The sequence below is a fragment of the Lytechinus pictus genome, chromosome 3 (assembly GCF_037042905.1).
Source record: "Lytechinus pictus isolate F3 Inbred chromosome 3, Lp3.0, whole genome shotgun sequence".
Classification (NCBI taxonomy): Eukaryota; Metazoa; Echinodermata; class Echinoidea; order Temnopleuroida; family Toxopneustidae; genus Lytechinus; species Lytechinus pictus.
Window position 1 is genome coordinate 7,423,467 of NC_087247.1, and position 19,017 is coordinate 7,442,483.

The window sequence follows — 19,017 nt, forward strand, 5'->3', positions numbered from 1 at the left end:
GAAGGCCCTTCATGGAAGGATAGACTGCCAGCAATCAGAACTGATATAACGTGAAAAATCTTTTTAAAAGACATAAATACATGTGTAGATGGATCTAAACTTACATTGAGTTTGCCTTCGATTTGCAGATTACTTGTCTTTAAAGTTGTTACTAGAGCTTCAAGACCACTGCGAATCTGAATGAACCAAAAGGTAAAGAGATATATTGAGACAAATTTACTGATAATTGACATTACCATTCATGAACATCATTTGTTCTGATGGTTTTATTTTCAGATCATCCCCACTTGGTCAACTATCAATTTGGTCCAACCTTCCCTTATTCTGATGACCTAATGTTTACTTTGTCTGCTTATTATTTTGCACTTTGTCAAATCAACATTTGGATCACAAAATGGTTATGTGCTTATTAATTACGCACTTTGTCAAATAAACATTTGGATCACAAAATGATATACCAAACGTGACCAGCCACCCCTAAGTCGCCAGGGAAGGTTCTCTCTCTTTAAAAAAGCCAAATAAAAAAAATTAGCTTATCTTAAGAATGATTTCTTCTTTATGCTGTAAAGTTGATTAGAAGACAATTGTTTCACACAAGTCTTTGTGGACTGCTTGGAAATTTACTTGAAATTGCACAGTGTGCACGGTTACAGCCCGATAGACCGCGGGTCCGATAGCCCGCGGGTCCGATAGACCGCGGGTCCGATAGCCCGCGGGTCCGATAGACCGCGGTGTGTGTAAAATTATGGTCAGGATATAGTGAGATCCAATGCCATGAAGAGGTCAAAAGACCAATGATACCAGTCCATTGGGGTTCTATAACGATGACCCAAAGGACAATCGCTCCCTGACATCTACTTCAAGGAAAATATTATCCCCATATTTTATCGTCAGGGACTGTTACCCCCCCGGAAATGAGGGCACCAAGTTAAAAAAAATAAATGAAATGGGGGGGGGGGTAGACGTCAAAGAAAATCTGATATTTCATTCTTAAAAACAAATTGAGGTATCTCACAAGGCCTAAATAAATAATGAGAACGCGAAGCGCGATCTGATTTTTTTTTTTAGATTTATCATGTATTATATCCTGAAAGCCTAAGTCAGGGGCGGACCCAGCTTCCGCCATTAGGGGGAGGGGCCATTTTTTCACCCATATTTTCCCCGATCGGCCGCTCAAAGTTGATTTTTTTTTTTGTTTCTTTGAAGGGGTTGTCCCAGTGCCGTAATGAGCCAACAATTTCGAGGGGGCTCGATATGGTGTATCGCATAAAATTAATAAGAAGTTGCCAGTGAGCGAAGCGAGCAAGCAAATATGCTGACATTTTTATTACAAAAATACAAGGTTGTGATAGATTTTGACATCATATTTGGAAAATAATATTATATTTCATCCTAATCCCTTTCCTTTTCTCTCTATTTTTTTTTTTTTTTGGGGGGGGGGGGGCAAAACACCCATGTCCTAACAGTCATTTCCTAGCTTTACTTTATAAGCAACATAAATGTGTAATAATCTCTTAAGCCCTATGTAATCTAAAAATGAAATTTCATGTATTTTGTCCTGAAAATTGAACATTTTGGGCAATGTTTGTGAACCTGAACAGCGTATATAACTAGATAATTACCACGAGCGCGAAGCCGAGCAGAAATGTTAAATATTCGTTCTGGCCTGGTCGAAAAGGGACATGTTAAGGATGTTTTGCAGTTAGCCATTAAGACGATACATATTTCAACGATTAAATAATGCGAGCGCGAAGCGCGAGCTGAACATTTTTGATATTCCAACCTAAAAAGATTAAATTTCAAATCCCCCAATGGGACATTCGATTCATGTTTGTCAATCATGAAAAAGGATGGGTAATTTTTGGTATCTTCCTACAATAATAATGCGAGCGCAAAGCGCGAGCAAATTTTTTTTGATATTCTGATTCGAAACTGGATAATTTTAGCACGTTTTGAATAAGATCAAGCTTTGTATCCTAAAAACATGTGTGCGCGTGTTTTAGAGTTAGACAGAATCCTGGCAATCTGAATACATTTCATTTTTCATCATAAAAATCAATAATGCGAGCGCAGAGCCCGAGCTGAAAATAATATTTGAAATTCCGATATGAAAAGGGTCAATTTAAGCACTGTTTACAGCACTGTGTATATAGGGAAATATGATAGCACTATATAAATAATGCGAGCGCGAAACGCGAGCTGATATTTTATTATTTATTTGACCTAGGATCGAGACATTTTAGGCCTAAGGACATTTTGTCATCATATAAGAATGATGACTATCTTCTCTTTGTTTTCCTAAAAATTTATTTCTGAAAAAGGGACAATTTAGTTATGATGAATTTATACAAATTTTATTTCATATTTATTAATCTGTTAAGCCTAATGAGTGTGTGAAATTTGTTGACAGTGCATGAGGCCTGAAAACTGGATATTTTCAGTATTTTTGTAATCATGAATAGGATTCATTGGTTGATATATTTTTAGCAAATAATGCGAGCGCAAATCGCGATCTGGATATTTCTTTTAATGGGGGGATTTAAGTAGTTTGTTATAAAATTAATATATAGGTATACATAACTCACCAATCAAAACGCGAGCGCACAGCGCTAGCTCATAGGCCTTTATTATTTTTTTTTATAATCGAGACACCTGAAAAGGTATATTTAGAGAATCTTATATGAAATATAAAAAGACAATACATAGGCCTATACTTGGCATATAGTGCGAGCGCACAAAATGTTGCAAATGTTGATTCAAACCATAAAACGGACATTTTCCAGAGCACTTAAAACATAAATTGGTAAATAAAATAATGAAAGATCGATGTCCGAGCTGAATTATGTTTTGTATATTGATATCAAAACTTGATATTTTAAACTACATATCAGCCTATTGAGCTGTATTTATATACTGACTTAAGAAGGACTAAGGTATAATTCCTATTCTAATTGCTTGTCCTTTTCTCTTCCTTTTTTCTGTTTCTTACCCCTTTTTGCGCCACCGTGGGGGGGGGGGGGGGGCAAAATCTTTGCCCCCTGGATCGACCTATGTATGTTGACTTGAAAAACACTAACACTTACATGTGGGATTGAAGCAGAGGATGCATACCTCATTAATCAAATATTGCGAGCGCGTAGCGCGAGTTAAATTTGACAATAACCCTTTTTTGTGACCCTGAACAGGGTATCTATCTCGCTAAACAGACTTAAAACTCGAAAACATTTTTTTTTCTGTTTTCGTAAAAACGGGATATTTTAATTCAGCCGCATTAATTGAAGTTTTTTGGCAGGACATAAATTTTACTATAAACAGGCAATGTTGCGTCCCCGGTCGAAAATGAATTTGCATGAAGCCCTCTAAGTTCAAGGTCAATTTGGCGCCCTCGGTTGAACATAAACTTGGCGCCCCCATCATGTGAAATATAACTTTGCCCTCCCTCCCCTCTCTGAAACATGTATTTGTCGCATTATGGTCAAAATTCAAATTAGCGCTCCCCTAGTTCGAACATCAATTTGGTGCCCCGCTAGATCGAACATCAATTCGGCGCCCCATAGTTCGAACGTCATTTTGGCGCCATCAAATCGACGTCCAGGTCAACATCTCCCTCTTCCGTTTCCCATCTCCTTTTCTTTCTTTTTTCTTTCTTTTATCCTCATTCCCCTTCCTTCCTTTCTCTTTCTTTCTTTCTCTCTTTCTTTCCCCCTCTTCTTTCCCCCCTTTCTTCTCTTTCCCCCATCTTTTCTTTCCCCCTTTTCTTATCTTTTTGCTGTCTTTTCTTTCCCTCTTTTCTCGTTTTTCCTCTCTTCCCACTTACTCTTTCTCTTTTTTCTTCTTCTTTTCCCCCTTTTCCTTACTCCGTTCTTTTCTTTTCCCTCTTCCACTTTTTTTCTCTTTTCCCCTTTACTTCTCCCTTTTTCTTTTTCTTTCCTTCTCCCTTTTTTCTCTTTTAATATTTTTTCTTCTCTCTCTCCCCTTCCTCCCTCTCTCTCTTTCTTCTCTTCTTCCCCTCTTCCTCTCTCTCTCTTTTTTCTTATCTTTCTTCCCATCTTCCTCTCTATTTAAATATTCTTCTCTTCGTTCCTCTTTTTTTCCTTCTTTCTCCTTTCTTTTCTTTTCTTCCTTTTCTCTTTTCTTTTCTTCCTTTTCCCTCTTCTTTCCCCTTTTCTTCTCCCTTTTTTCTTTGTCTTTCCTTTCCCCTTTTTCTTCTCTTCCTTTCTCCTTCTTACTCTCTTTTCTATTCTCTTCTTTTCCCATCTTCCTCTTTCTTTTTTTATTCTCTCCCTTTTCCCCTCTTCCCCCTCTTTTTTTTGAGCTGGGGGTGGGGGGGGGGGTGAGGCAGTTCCCCCTCGGTCCTCCATGGATCCGCACCTGATAGAACCCCATGGCCTCGTATCATTTGACCTTTGGACCTCTCGATGACATTTGATATATCTGATCATAATTTTACACACACTGCGGACTATCGGACCCGCGGTCTATCGGACCCGCGGACTATCGGACCCGCGGTCTATCGGGATGTCCCCGTGTGCACTCATGCTTTAGTGAACACAATCTTCGAACGTTGTTTTCTCCTTTTTTCTGAAGCCTTTGTTTCTTCTGCATTCAATCACGTATTACAGTGGGTAATTGTTGATCAATCTTTAATAAATCATTTTAAAGCTATGGCTGTGCTTTTTTAAACTTCCGGTAGAATAAACTCTTAAAATTCATTTTGGGCGACTTGTTTATGGTTTTGGGGTGGCTGGTCACAAATGGTAAATGAAACGGAATGGTAAGTAGACAAACAAGGATTAGACCGAGGGACATGGAAAGTAGACCAAGTGCAATTTACCAACAATAGAAGAGGGTAAAGAGCGGTTCAACACCCCTGGAATTTGCAATAAAAAAATCTGTAATTTGGCATGAACAGCAGAAGGAAAATCAGCTCTCCTTCCAAAAATATTAACATTCCGTACCCTCCACCCCCTTAAAATATCAATTATAACATGAAAAAAATTAATTGCATGGGTTTAAATGCATTGCATATTAGGTATGTATTAACAAATCCATTATTTTTAAAAGAAAGTAGTTTAATGAACTAATATTATACATCCATGTTATCATTGTATTGTAAAATAAAATGCTCATGTCAAGTGAATGAAGTTTGTTAATAAATTCAAATTCAATTCATCCAACAAAATATTCAAGATCAGTATAGAGTGCGTCAAATCAAGTTTTCCCCGATCCATCAATATCAATTGATGTATTACCTTTTGAGATTCTTGGAGATCAGTTTTGAGACCCTCACTTCGCTCTTCAAGCTGCTTCACAACGATCTCAAGACGAGAGTTTTCAGCCTCAAAATGACGAAGTCTTTCCTCAAGCTCACTCTGATAAAAAAAAGGAATTCATTACAGTTGGAGAGTAGAACGAGGAGGTAATACAGATAGCAGCTGCTTAAACATTTCTTTAATATCGCAAACTAAAATGGGACAGATGGATGACCCGAAAACATGCCTCGAGTGGCATAAAACTAGTTACTTGGTCCACAAGAAAAAATATCCATCTATGAAATACTTCTCTCTATAAAATGCATGCATTTCAATAAAGGTTGTTCTTAACAGCATGGAAGCTTACCACCAGACATTACATTTAGATTCTTTCTAAGTACTGAAGTGTATTCATTACAAACAGATTAAGAGCATACCCATTCTTTGAATGACTTAGCAACAGCACTATTCATGAATTTCTACTTATTCAAAAACCTATTCTGAAGAACATTCACTGTGTATATTGTCAAGGTGCAGATATGCACCATTGTTGCCAAACAACAAAAATGCAGCATCTACAATACAGTCCAACATCCATTGAGATGATAATTTGAAAGGTTCACATGAAAGACCATCTGGTTTACCAAGCTTCCTTTTTTTCTTGAGAGACAATGCATCATTATTACTATATCTGTATACATTTACATTATTGGTAACCAGGCTTGGAATTCTTTCTTTTGGCCACCCCTACCCTCTGTATCCATCAAATCTGAATATGCATGAGGAACTTGAATAGTCTGATATTTCATTGGTCACCTAGCTAATGTTTAATGCATGTTTCCACCAGGAATGGTTAATTCTACTAACTATGACCAAAATCACCTATCCTCTGGACAGGTATATAGGGAGGCTTGCCCATGCCTCTAGTGGAAGCAGTCGAGCGAGCAAGGCCAGGTTACAGTGATACATGTAACAAATATTATGACATCATAACACAACCTCATCATAAATGCCATGTACAACACAAGACAATACAACATTCCTAACCCCTAACCTTTTCACTGTATCCTGGTCTTGTTATTATCTATTTATGCTGGCCGTTTTTTCGCCAGCATAAATTGGTAATGCTAGTGGGGCTGCGTTTTCGACTCGAAATGAAATTATGTTAATTAGGTTTCCCTATTACTGTTGCTTATTTGCTATCCATGACCTTTCTTCATGTAAACAGTCAAGAATTTCCCCCATACCAAAACAATAGGGAGTTTTTAACACTGACGCAGAACGCTTTCAAGAACAGAGGAAAGGTATTGTTGAGAGCCCTTCATGACAAAGAGCAACCAAGAAGTCTTGTCTAAAATCGGTCAATCAAAACAGTACTTTGTCCAGGATATATTTGCAATTTTTTTTAGCTCCGAAATTTGCTGTTCCGGTTCACCAATTTTTTTCTTACAAAGACCTCCCAGCTGTGCATTGTCATGCATTTTCAATACATTTACTGTGAGCGACTGCTCCAGGCTTTATTTCGTATAAGATATAGGATGATGATTAAATCAAAATAATTAAAATAATTAAAATTGAAAATGATAATGGCTGATGCAATAAACACAACATCAAAATAAAGTTCCCCCCTAAAGAACCCCATCAAATCTGCCAGTGTAACAAATTATTCAAGTTGAAACCAAGCATGGGATATAGCTAGGGTTGTTAGGAATCATATTCTCGAAAATTTGAGGTATCCGTGACTTAACGGCTGAATGAGCACAACACAAACAGAAAATGACGCATTTTCAATAAAAGCAATATCCCTCATCTGACCAGTCTCCCTGCAGCTTTCTGATGGCATTGGGGCTGATATCCATCCTTCGAGTCACCCCTTTGACAGAGGTTCCAACCTCCAACAAGCCAATTGCAATTGCCCTCTCCTGGGGTCCGTAACACAAAGCTTAGCAATCATCATAGAACCTTTTCTACGATTAATTGCATTGACTACAATGTACAGTCAATTGTGAAAATCAAGCTTACGATCAATCGCTAACCTTTGTGTTACTGTCCCCAGATCAGATAACTTGGGCATGGTCACTTAGTGCAATGGAAGTGTTGTGTTTGGTGTAAAAAGACTGTAATGTTGGTCAGGAATTTTATTGGTTGTATAGGCCTACATTATCTTCATTGTTGTTACCACATTATTGTTATGAATGTGTGTTATAATTATTCATAATCTTAGGAATACCTCCTAATTGAACATCCCATGAATGGAATCCTGACTAAGCATTACTTTGAAAGAAAAGGGATGTGACAAGATGGCACAAGGTGCAACCTTGGCAATGCTTTTATTAAACTGCATTTCACTTTATGTTTGATCACATCTGAAATGAATTCAAATCACTCTTGCGAATTTGAAAATTACTCATATTGTCTTTAATTTGTGATCCTTAAGCCGTGAAAGCTAGTTGCCAGAGTTATTGGTATATTATATAAACTCAAATATTGTCTTTCCCCAAAGTCACTATTTATGTTGTACAATTCTTTTATTTTATCACATATTGCAATATATTGTGGGGTAATAGCAATAAAATGAAAATAGATTCAATTCTGCGCCTCCAAAAAAAGGCAATCCGTATTTGCTCTCACTCGGAATATTTAGCTCACTGTGATCCCATTTTTCGGAAACTCAAAACGTTGAAAATAAACGATATCCATACTTTACTTACAATCTGCCATTTTTATGTACAATAGGGACATTCATTCATATCCTACACGTCACTCATCAGACTTTCATTTGACAAACCCGAAAATAATTTTAGCACATAAAACAATTAGACACCACGGCCCAGATATATGGAACGACATACCCAATCATATTAAACTCACTGCATCTGTCTTTTCTTTTAAAGCTTCATTGAAAAAATACCTTTTATCCAGATATTCATAAATCTCTCACCTGCACTTGCACCCACTAGCACACACTTCATTTTTCAACTTCTACAATTTCTTTTTTTTTTCTTACAGACACAATTAATTCCTTAGGTTTCCATGTAGCCTTCCCTTTTTTGGCTGCTATGCTTCAAGCATTTATTTGCTTATATAGTTTGCCTCTGCATTTTACTCATTAAGTTTTTTTTTCTATATTGTATCTATGTCTTTCTCCAGTCACTATATATAAGATTGTCACTTGTTTATATACTTTATACTATCTTATGATTATGTCTCACACACTGTAAATTTGTTTTTGTATATTATTCCAATAAATGCAAAAAATCCTGCAAAAAAAAAAGGAAAAAAAAGCAAGCATTACTGTAATTTTCACAAAACAAATCATTAAAACGCAGATTTGCAGTTTTGAAAAGTGTCATTTTTTTTCATGTTGTGCTCATTCCGCCGTTAAGTCACAGATGTTGCTAATTTTTGAAAAAATACTTCCTAACAACCCTAGCTATATCCCATGCTTGGTTTCAACTTGAATGATTTGTTATACTGGAAGATTTGATGGGGTTATTTAGGGGGGAACTTAATATGATTTTATGTTTATTTTGTGCAATAAATTATCCATCTTTCAGACTGATTAAAGGGACATATTTTCACATCCATGGAGATGAAGAACACAAATGAAAAACATCCAAAGTCATCACATACATGAAGAAATCTTACAAATGATGCAATCTCGGCTTCGTAACATATAGCTTAACAACTGATCACAGAACAAATATTTACAAATAATTGCATCAAACTCAATGGACCATGAAAAACGATTGTACGATCACTCACTAAGCTTTATTTTACAGTTTGAAGATATAGATTTGAAGAAAAAAAAACAGCAACAGTTAAATCTAGGTGGATTCTTGACTGCACTCAATCAAAATTTATGATTCAGTCATTGTCAGACCAAGATTATAGTACATGTACTCACATGAATTCTCATTTTATTTGTTCAAATAATGCTCTTTGACCTTGTGACCCCAAATCTACTCGGATCATCTTGACTCACATATGAAGCAAGATTAAAGATGATCCCTCAAAAGAATCTTAAATTACTGTGAGAAAGATATATTTTCACATATAACCTGTGACCTTTAACCTCATGACCCCTAAATCTTATCAGATCATTGTCCCACCAATGACTCCTCAAACTGTTGTTGCGAGAACAAAATACCTTTAGATAATTAGATAATTAATGACCTCCGCGACCTTTGACATTGATACCCACAACACTAATCAGATCATTATCACTCCTATATGAATACTTGAACCAAGATTGAAGTTAATTTACTGAAACCGTTATCGTGAGAACGAAAACAAGACGCACTCCCTGAAAACATAACGCTACTGGCAAACAATTACAGTGGGTGGAGACACATAAAAATGATAAAACAAAATACTAACAAATTAGATACTGAGCATTACCTATGAATTTTAATCACACAAATAATTGATTGCTGTTAAGGTTCCTTGAGCCTGGAAATGTCACAATGTTTTCCTTCATTTTAAATGCACAAGCAGCATAAATAATCAAAGAATCACATAACTCACCAGTTTCTGCAATGACTTGTTGGTAGAGACAAGTTGCTGTGAGGTTGCCATGCCGTTCCTCTCCGCCTGAAGCAGTTCATTCTGTAGTTCTTCAATCCTCGTCTCCAAGGTCCTTCTCTCTTGCTGCATGATGAGAACCTGGTCCTGGACTTGTTTCATTTCCGATTTCACACCTTCTTTGTCCCTTTGCTGGTCCTCCAAAGCCTAAAGATACAAATATGTAAGATTTAGACAAATTCATTAGTATATTCTGAGCAGTATTAATATTTAACCAAGGTTAACTAAGACCATTCGTATGGAGCGCTAGTTGCCATTAAAATTTTGTTTTTAATTTAAAAAAAAACCCTTTAAATACGCTTGTGAATTGAGAATAGGATGATTTTGTTTAAATCATGAAGTTTAATGAATTATTTGGTACATCATCCTTGTCATAAATATGGAAGTAAGATGAACCCAGTATTCCATAGAAGTGTGTACAAAAGTTTTTTGGAGACAATCCTACGTTTAATCACCAGGATACCAATAAGACAAGTTTATATTAGATCAAAATATGAGATTTTTTAAACTTAAAAAAAAAAAAACCAGACAATCTGCCGCAATGGCAGTACATAATACAATACCAGTGGTGATAATGATATAAATGTTACTAACATCAACATTCAATACTGAGTCAGAGCAACAATACAAAATGGGGACCACCATCAATTATGTATTGAAATCCTGGAAAGGGTTTTATGTTTGCCTGTTTGTTTTGTTTTTGTGTGTGATATGCTTCATATTATTTCATCTTATAAAATGTATGTACTGCTGTAATGCAGCCAGTGGAATGAATATCAAATATTAATATTACTAATTGCCAAATGTGATGCATTAATCAGCATTGAATTTTGCACAAAAGGCAAATGAGGGGGGTAGTGGAGTTGAAAAGATAATGGAGTAATCAAAGCAAATCAATAGTTCACTTGAAAATTAAATTCTTGTACCTTATCATGAATCCACAAAAAAGCAAGGAGTCAATAAGAAAAAGATGTGAATTAGCCTTTCCTGATATACATATTATTTGTGTGCAATGTTATTTATACAAAATGTGCCTAAAGAACATGGACCTTACTCAAAAGTAAATTCTCACCTTTTTGCGAATTTCTAGGTTTGCTTCTGCAATAGATTGCTTCCTCAAAGCCTCTGTTAATTCCTGCAATGTTAAAAGCCATATTGAAAGATAAATGTTTTGTAACATAAAAAGTATGAAAAATTGCAGAAAGATCTTCCGTCATCATCATCATAACTAACTTTTTGAATGGCATAAATTACTATATTTAATCCAGGAATTAAGCATTAAATAACAAGGATATTGATAGAAAGGAAAATACGATTCCTCAAAAAGCTAAGCACTGGAATCAGAAACCAAGCTTAGCCATGAAAATATTGGGTCATCTTCAGTACATAACAAGGTGGATATGTGTGCGACATAAATACATGTACCCTATGTCAATATCATTATCATAGTTGATATTGAATATCATTACAACTACCACAAGACTAAATTTCACCTGTTGTATCTGTCTGAGTTCCTGCTCCCTCAGCTGTCTATGATGCTCTGACTGACGGAAGTCTTCCTTCACCCGAGTCATGGTATCAGCCATGTTTGAATGTTTCTCCTCCCATATGGTACGAGCCTAGTGTGACAACAAACAGGACAACTTGGTGTTATAATAATAATGAAAATTAATAAGGAAAATAACAACAACAATAATGATCATAATGATAATAAAAATAAAGTTAATGATGACAATTATAATGAAATGAAAGTAGTGATAATAACAAAGACATTTGACGAGATAATTCTTCCTTGAGTCCGAAAGGCTAAACTGGAATGAACATCATATTGATGACCCAATGCAACAAACATACTGCTTTTCCACTTTTCCTTTCATAAGAACTATAATTGTTAATTATTCAATTTGTATAATGGTTTAATGTTATGCTTTGTTAGGTTTGTTTGTATATCTTTTAATTGAAAAAAAATCAATTAAAAAATAAGAATTAAATTCAATTATAATTACATTTAATGATGACAATGATTAACAGTAATGATCATAATGCACTTTGTAAAGATAAAGGAGAGAATGTTAAAAAAAAACATTTCAAAACAACTGTGCATTGAAAACACATGTAAATGTCATATTTATTAGCGAAACAGAAATAGTTATCACATAATTTCAATTTCAGAAATTAACCTTGACAAATAATATAAAATTATCAAATATTTTTTGAATATGCAAAAAGTGAGACAAAGCAAGATGTAAATCATGATTCATGAAAACAGCAAAGTAACAGTAATATTTCACTCACTCCTTCAATTGACATCTAGGTGGGTTATTTGAAGCATGCATGAATGGAAAACAAAGCACACATTGTGAAATGGAAGATGGGAGTTATTGTAAATGATGCATGCATAGCCATGAACGTAAACAGACACACAAAATGAGATGGAACACGAAAATTAAGATGAATAAGGGGATAGTCTCCGGGTCCTGGCAGCTAGGACTTTGAAATAGCATACAGTGTCCCCTTTTTTGTATTTACCCTTTGTATAATTTGCGTGTGAAAACAAGTACACATATTTGTAACATATGTACTTGACAAATTATTCCTGTAACATTTTACTCATATACATGTAACTGCTGATACTCAATGGATACATACTTCATAGGATATCAAACCAATACAAGATAAATACATTTTCAAATTAGAGTATAGTGTGTCTTTTTTTATATATATTTTGTTTTTGCCTTTTTGAAATAAAAAAATGTTGGTTAATTAGCCGCAGATAACATTTTACCTTGACCTGAAAGTTCCATTTGAAATACTTGAAATAATGAACAAAATATAATTTTTCATCAAAGAACTGTAAATTCATCTAAAATGACCTTTGACCTTGATCTGAAATTTTATTGATTATAACTGTTGATACTTGATAATCATTGTGTCCAGGGTTCACAGAATAGTATAATTTCAAAATCTTTTACATTTGAAAGAAATTTCTGATGCTGGTACCGCAACAGCAACAAAATTCATTGACCTAAGATGATCTTTGACCTTGGTTTTATGACCCGATATTTAGACCAAATGATCAGCAGTAGTTGAATATCCTTAAATCCAGTATCATGAAACATGACCTTATACTTTAAAAATAATGATGATGACATTTCAATAGCCTTAATGAAAACCAAACTCTTAGGTGAAGATTTTCATGTTGATGCTGCCACCGGAAAAGCGGTGCCTATGTCTTGCTTCTGCTATTCAGGAAAGACAATGACTAAAGATTTAAATCAAGAAAACAAACCCAACAACTTACATGAAGTTAACAACAACCAAGCTGGTTCTTACTCTAAAGCATGCAATGATATTATTAATAGTAGTACTAGGAGTACTAGTAGAAGTAGTAGTAGTAGTAGTAGTAGTAGTAGTAGTAGTAGTAGTAGTAGTAGTAGTAGTAGTAGTAGTAGTAGTAGTAGTAGTAGTAGTAGTAGTAGTAGTAGTAGTAGTAGTAGTAGTAGTAGAAGTAGTAGTAGTAGTAGTAGTAGTAGTAGTAGTAGTAGTAGTAGTAGTTGTCGTCGTCGTAGTAGTAGTAGCAATAGCAGTAGAAGTAGTAGTAGTAGTAGTAGTAGTAGTAGTAGTAGTAGTAGTAGTAGTAGTAGTAGTAGTAGTAAAAGCAGCACCAGCAGTAGTTAGTAGTATAAGATGAATGGATGACAACTTTATGATACATCATGGAAATTTGGTTAGAAATATAAAAGGACACATCATAATTATAATATTATAATGAAAATGTTACATTATTAATTCATGATCAAAGTTGACAAGATGAATGTTGTTCTCATTTTTTTTAGTTAGTGCACAATATTTTACCCTATTATTCTCCGTCTGCATAGTGGTAAGAGTTGTATTCAGCTTATCCTAGAGGAAATGAATCAAGTTCAGAAATACATTCAACCCTGTACATAGAGACTGCCCAAGGGAGACAAGAAAAGCAGGAAAGACCAACCAGTGAGTCAAGAAAAGTGGTCTTTTGAATCTAAACTAGGTGGTCTCTACAGACGGGTCCATGGCTCATGAAGTACATATTTCAAGGAGTGAAATTATTTGGAGGGCCCCAAATTATGTTGTTTATCGTCAAATGGTCTTTACAGATAGGTTCCTGTAATACACGTTTCAATATAAAAAATTATCAATCCAAATTTTGGTTCTTATGGACAGGTGGTTCTTCTATTAAAATTGATTGCTTTTAATCCCATTTGAACTGTGTGTCCCCCCCAAAAAAAAACAACCAAGGTGTATTTTCAATTTTTCTAACATTCAGATACAAAGCAGTCTCCGATCACACGATAATGAATTTGCCTAGTGAAATAAACCACTACGATCTTATTTGAGGTTAAAACATCAACAAAATATTAATGATACTACTTTGCTTTATGCTTTAAACATGGATATCAATGATAACAAAATAGAAATTGAAGATCTGCAAGCAAAAAGTTATTTCAGAAAGGCACCATGATTCCAGCTAAAGCATTTGATTTTAAATTTGCTTGACAGAAAAGAACAATTGTGCTTTGAAATTGAAAGATAATTTGTAATCATGACGTGATTTACAAGCTCTATGTGGGTAAAACAAACAAATATCTTTTTTTACCGACTTAAAGCAAGAACTACATGTAATTAATTTATGATTATCAAAAGGAAGACATGAATGAAACATGCTAAAGCACATCCTAAACTTGCTTCTGCGGACAAATTTTTCTATTGCATGCATTAAGAATACATTACAGATGACAAGAGTGCACTCTCTAAAGCATATCATTTTTTGAAAGATTATGAATTATTCCAAGACATTCCATTGTACAATCTTCAAATATGCACTATTCATCATAAAAAGCTTATCAATGATGTTTACCAGACACAATCAATAAGAAACTAGAACACACTTTTAAAATGCCACTGCTATTTTGACTTCATGATTCATTATAAAATTTGGTTTCATTTCTAGTTTGGTATCAATAAAACCAAATTCTGGATTTGTACATTCTAATTGGAAAAAAATCATGTTTAACAAAATGATGAATAACAAATTTTTGGTAATCAAAATATAAATGTTTTATGTTGTAATGAATTGGTCTACAAACTTATGTAAGAATTATGATCACAGTAATTTATCCACATTTCCAAAGGCCAGGAAGTTAACACAACAACCTCCACCATCGACATAACCTCCTTACCATAGACAACACCACCACTATCATCATACTTGCCATCACCACCACCTTCGCCATCACCATTAACACCACTATCACACCACGACTACCATTAATACTACAGCCATCACAACTACCATGATCGCCATCACCATTAATTAACACCACTATCACCACTACCACCATCAACACTACCGCCACCACAATCATCACCACCTCCACAACCACCACCACTTCAACAACTATCACCATCCACACCACCACCACCACCTTCACCACTATCAACACCACAATCATTGCCATCATCCTCACTACTTCATTGGCATACCTGAGCATTTGCAGTCTCCCGTGTATGTTCTCTGTTTTCATTCTTGACGGCGTCCAAGGCTTGCTGAAGCGAAGTCACCTGTGCTTTTGAACCAGATAACCTGAACAAGGAATGAGAACATGTACGAACATACAATCTTATCGAAACACGTACAACGGAACAGCCAAAGTATTATTATACTAATAACAGGCATGATAGCACATGAACGTATAAAGCTATGTATGCACATGTACATCAATATGGGCAAACTATATTTATCTTGTCTTTTTAAAAGGACCTATGGGCTTTATAGTTTCTTTATTGCGAGAATGCTTTAAATCAGTCAAAATCAGCACTGATTTCATTATCTATCAAATACAATAATGTACATGTATCTACCTGTAATTGCTTACTAGTTTCCTTAACATAGCAAGGCATTGAGTAGAATTATGTGCACCACAATCACTGAAATTCCAATTTCTTGCGGTCTGATGTGCCATTTTGATAGTACACACGGGTACACACATTTATTTGCTGTTGTACATCTAGTTTCAATATATAACACCTAATATTTATAAAAAATATATCTAATACTCACTTTTCAGTCAGGGTCTCAATCTTTGCAGACAGCCTGGCATTCTCATTCTGAAGCAATTAAAACAAGAACAATAATTCATAGTCAACTAATATTCAATATTTTTTGACTTACCACATTCATAACTACTAAAACACATTCATACAAGCTTTTAAGTAAACATAATTCTCCCCCTCCTTTAATAAGTTTCCCTTTATTTTATTTTCTTTACTGCTCCATGAGCATCTTTTCATGATCAATATCAGCGCATTATAAATGTCCATATTATCATTATTCAATATAATCAATTCAAAGTCAATCATGTCTGAACAGTATGGAACTCCATCATGTGAAATCCACCCTCTTGAAAATAGCATAATTCTTTGGAAAAATAATTTCAATTTTGAGCACCCCTAAATCCTCTTTTATTTTATACAGCTGATGGAGAAAAAAATATATATATTTCCAATACTTTATTTCTAAGAATTTTAATTAGCAATAAAATTCTGAATTTAAAAGTCACAATTAACTGTAAACCAAAAAGAATGTAACTTCTTTGATGGATTATGAAATTTTACAAAGGAAATGTTGATGGCACCAGTAACCTAATAATCCAGATTTTCAAATCTTATCAAGGGGCAAGCATTACCCTTTCTTTCTGCAGCATTGCATCATGGGATTGTTGACTTGTAGCACCTTTCTCTAGCTCCCTCTTGAGGGCAGATAGCTGGTTTGAACGCTCACGCAGTGTTGCAGTTGCCACTTGGAGCTATCATTGGGAAACAAATAAAAAAATTACAAATAACACATTAATTGTCAAATATAACATTCATAAATTAGTTGCAAAAGTCCGAATTTATTTAAAGGGGAATCCAGCCTTGGTCACAAATGTTGAGTTGGAAAGGAGAAAAATAAATAAAATAGAATGGTGAAAGTTTGAGAGAAATTTGACAAGCAATAAGAAAGATATGGCAGCTTTAAATTTGCGATCCCTAAGACTAGGTAGATTTCAAATTGGCAACTGGGTAAGTAAATTATGACAAGGGGCAAGGACAACTTTCCCATAGGCCATGTACTGAATTATCAGGGATTTGCAGTTTTCTCCTAAGTAAACATTCCCCTGGGGCAGTAATCTAAATATAACCAAGGTAGTATATTGTTTCATGTCCTCATGAAAGAAAAATGTAATTTGAAGTAAAACTTAAAAAAATTACATTTCAGCCACTATATGTATTGGAGCACATGGAAGAGTAGTCTTGCCTTACATCACTGTAAAATCACATATGTGGCCAATTTGAAGTCTTCATGGGTATAGTGATTACCTATTTTTACAACTTAAAATTCATAACTTTCTTATTGTATGTCCAATATTGTTCAAACTTTCACCTATCACCTTTTCCTCTAAAAGGAAGTTTTTATTTGGGTTGGATTCCCCTTTAAGATGTGTGCAGAGAAAAGAATATTCTGCTTTCTCAAGGCATGGGAAGAAGAAAATAGGTCATCCGCTTGTTGATTAATTTTAATTGACAGGTTGTAAATTACTCAGGAAATACCAAGGTGAAATTTACTCATACAGGTGTGTAACTGACAAGTTGAGCAATATTTACTGTGTTTACACTTAATCGGCTTTTGGTTCAGAACCAAAAGCCGATGCAGAATCAGCTTAAATTAGTTTATCTTGCACTGCATTTACACGCTGTTACAGCTCGCGGTTCAGAATCGGCTCGCGTGTCAAAAAACTGAAATAATACGCACACCAACAATATACGTCATAATAAAGACAACGCTGGATCCGTGCGCTTACAATAACGTCACAATGGTAAAGTAAATGAAATACGCGACAATTGCCGATGCAGAATCGGCTTTCTGTTTACAAGTAGTAAAAAAGCCGATTCTGCATTGGCTCGCGGTTCTGAACCGCGAGCCGATGCAAGTTAATCGCGTTTACACGCTATGAAAAAGCTGATGCAAAAGCCGATTAAGTGTAAACACGGTAACTTTAATCGTAATCTACAAGATATCACTGGCTGAGTTATTCCTCAGGAAAGAATCTGTAAACAAGGAATGTGTAATTAATAATGTAATTAACAAGACTGCAAACTTTCTAATGAAGCTGTAGCTGAACTTTTTGCAACGATTTGGAAGGTTATTTATTTTTTTTACAGATTTTCATTTGGTTTTGTTAGATAAGTGTGAAAGTATTATACAGGTTGCCTAACATTATAAATGTTCAAAATAATGTTTGGTTTTCTATCTGAAATTGCAAGGTAAATATAAATACTTATAAACATGTAAAGAATTGGAATCATACATGTATACTAAAACTGCATTTGAAAAATATAATTATTAATGTCTAAATATCTTTTCTTGGAAAACAAACTGACCTCATTCTCCAATCTGTGAATCTTATTTTCTGCACTGCTTAGCTTTCTTGTTGAACTCTGAAATAAAAATATATTGTTTGTGCAGATAATCAAATTGGAAGATAAATACGGGACAACATTCAGCAAAATGAACATAAATTTTCTAAATATAGATTCTATGGACATCCCTAAAACACATTGCTGTCAACTCTCGGGAATTACTCAGCAGGAGAAAGCATAAAAAATCACACTTGTATTTAGTAATGCAAGTTGATGCAGAACCCCCCCCCCCCCCATTACAATTAGTTATCTTTTGTTTTCAAATCAAAAGCTTTCATGTTAGTCATATCATTAAACCTACTAAGGGAATGCATCCATATTGTATTGGCAGCGTGCACCCGGCGAGCGTACGCCTGCACACTCTAAGACGGGATAATAGCGTCGGCCAGCGGCAGCTAGCTGCGATAATTAAAGCACAATAGAACTCACATCCGCTCTCGCAGCTCCCCCTGTGCCTGCTGCCGCTCGCTGCCATACTTTATAATCCATTGGATTAGAGATTTAATCCCCAGCTCGCTGTATCTAGCGGCAGCTCGCTGCCGCTAGCTGCGCTGTAGATATCTCAAGCGCTGCCGCTGCTCCCCATTTCTATCAAAATTCGCAAAGGCAATCTCACGTACCCCGCGCCAGCCACGACTAGCCTTCAATAATTCCGCGGCTCACTCTGGAAGAGTTAACATAT

The 19,017-nt window shown here is 35.2% G+C and overlaps 1 protein-coding gene across 3 annotated transcripts in view; it reads right to left on the reverse strand.

Moving 5' to 3' along the window:
• LOC129257907 (rootletin-like) overlaps nucleotides 1–19,017 on the reverse strand; it is a 77,547-nt gene that overhangs the window by 14,368 nt on the left and 44,162 nt on the right. The window contains exons 31-40 of one of the 3 annotated variants that reach the window (XM_064096259.1): nucleotides 18,297–18,353; nucleotides 16,562–16,681; nucleotides 15,937–15,983; nucleotides 15,360–15,459; nucleotides 12,132–12,146; nucleotides 11,330–11,455; nucleotides 10,909–10,971; nucleotides 9,780–9,983; nucleotides 5,253–5,372; nucleotides 105–176 (exon numbers count right to left, since the gene is read on the reverse strand). In XM_064096259.1, coding sequence (XP_063952329.1) covers nucleotides 105–176; nucleotides 5,253–5,372; nucleotides 9,780–9,983; nucleotides 10,909–10,971; nucleotides 11,330–11,455; nucleotides 12,132–12,146; nucleotides 15,360–15,459; nucleotides 15,937–15,983; nucleotides 16,562–16,681; nucleotides 18,297–18,353 — 924 coding nt within the window. Of the gene's footprint in view, nucleotides 1–104; nucleotides 177–5,252; nucleotides 5,373–9,779; nucleotides 9,984–10,908; nucleotides 10,972–11,329; nucleotides 11,456–12,131; nucleotides 12,147–13,691; nucleotides 13,740–15,359; nucleotides 15,460–15,936; nucleotides 15,984–16,561; nucleotides 16,682–18,296; nucleotides 18,354–19,017 lie in introns of all 3 variants that reach the window. The other 2 variants (XM_064096257.1, XM_064096260.1) reach the window with 2 other exon arrangements.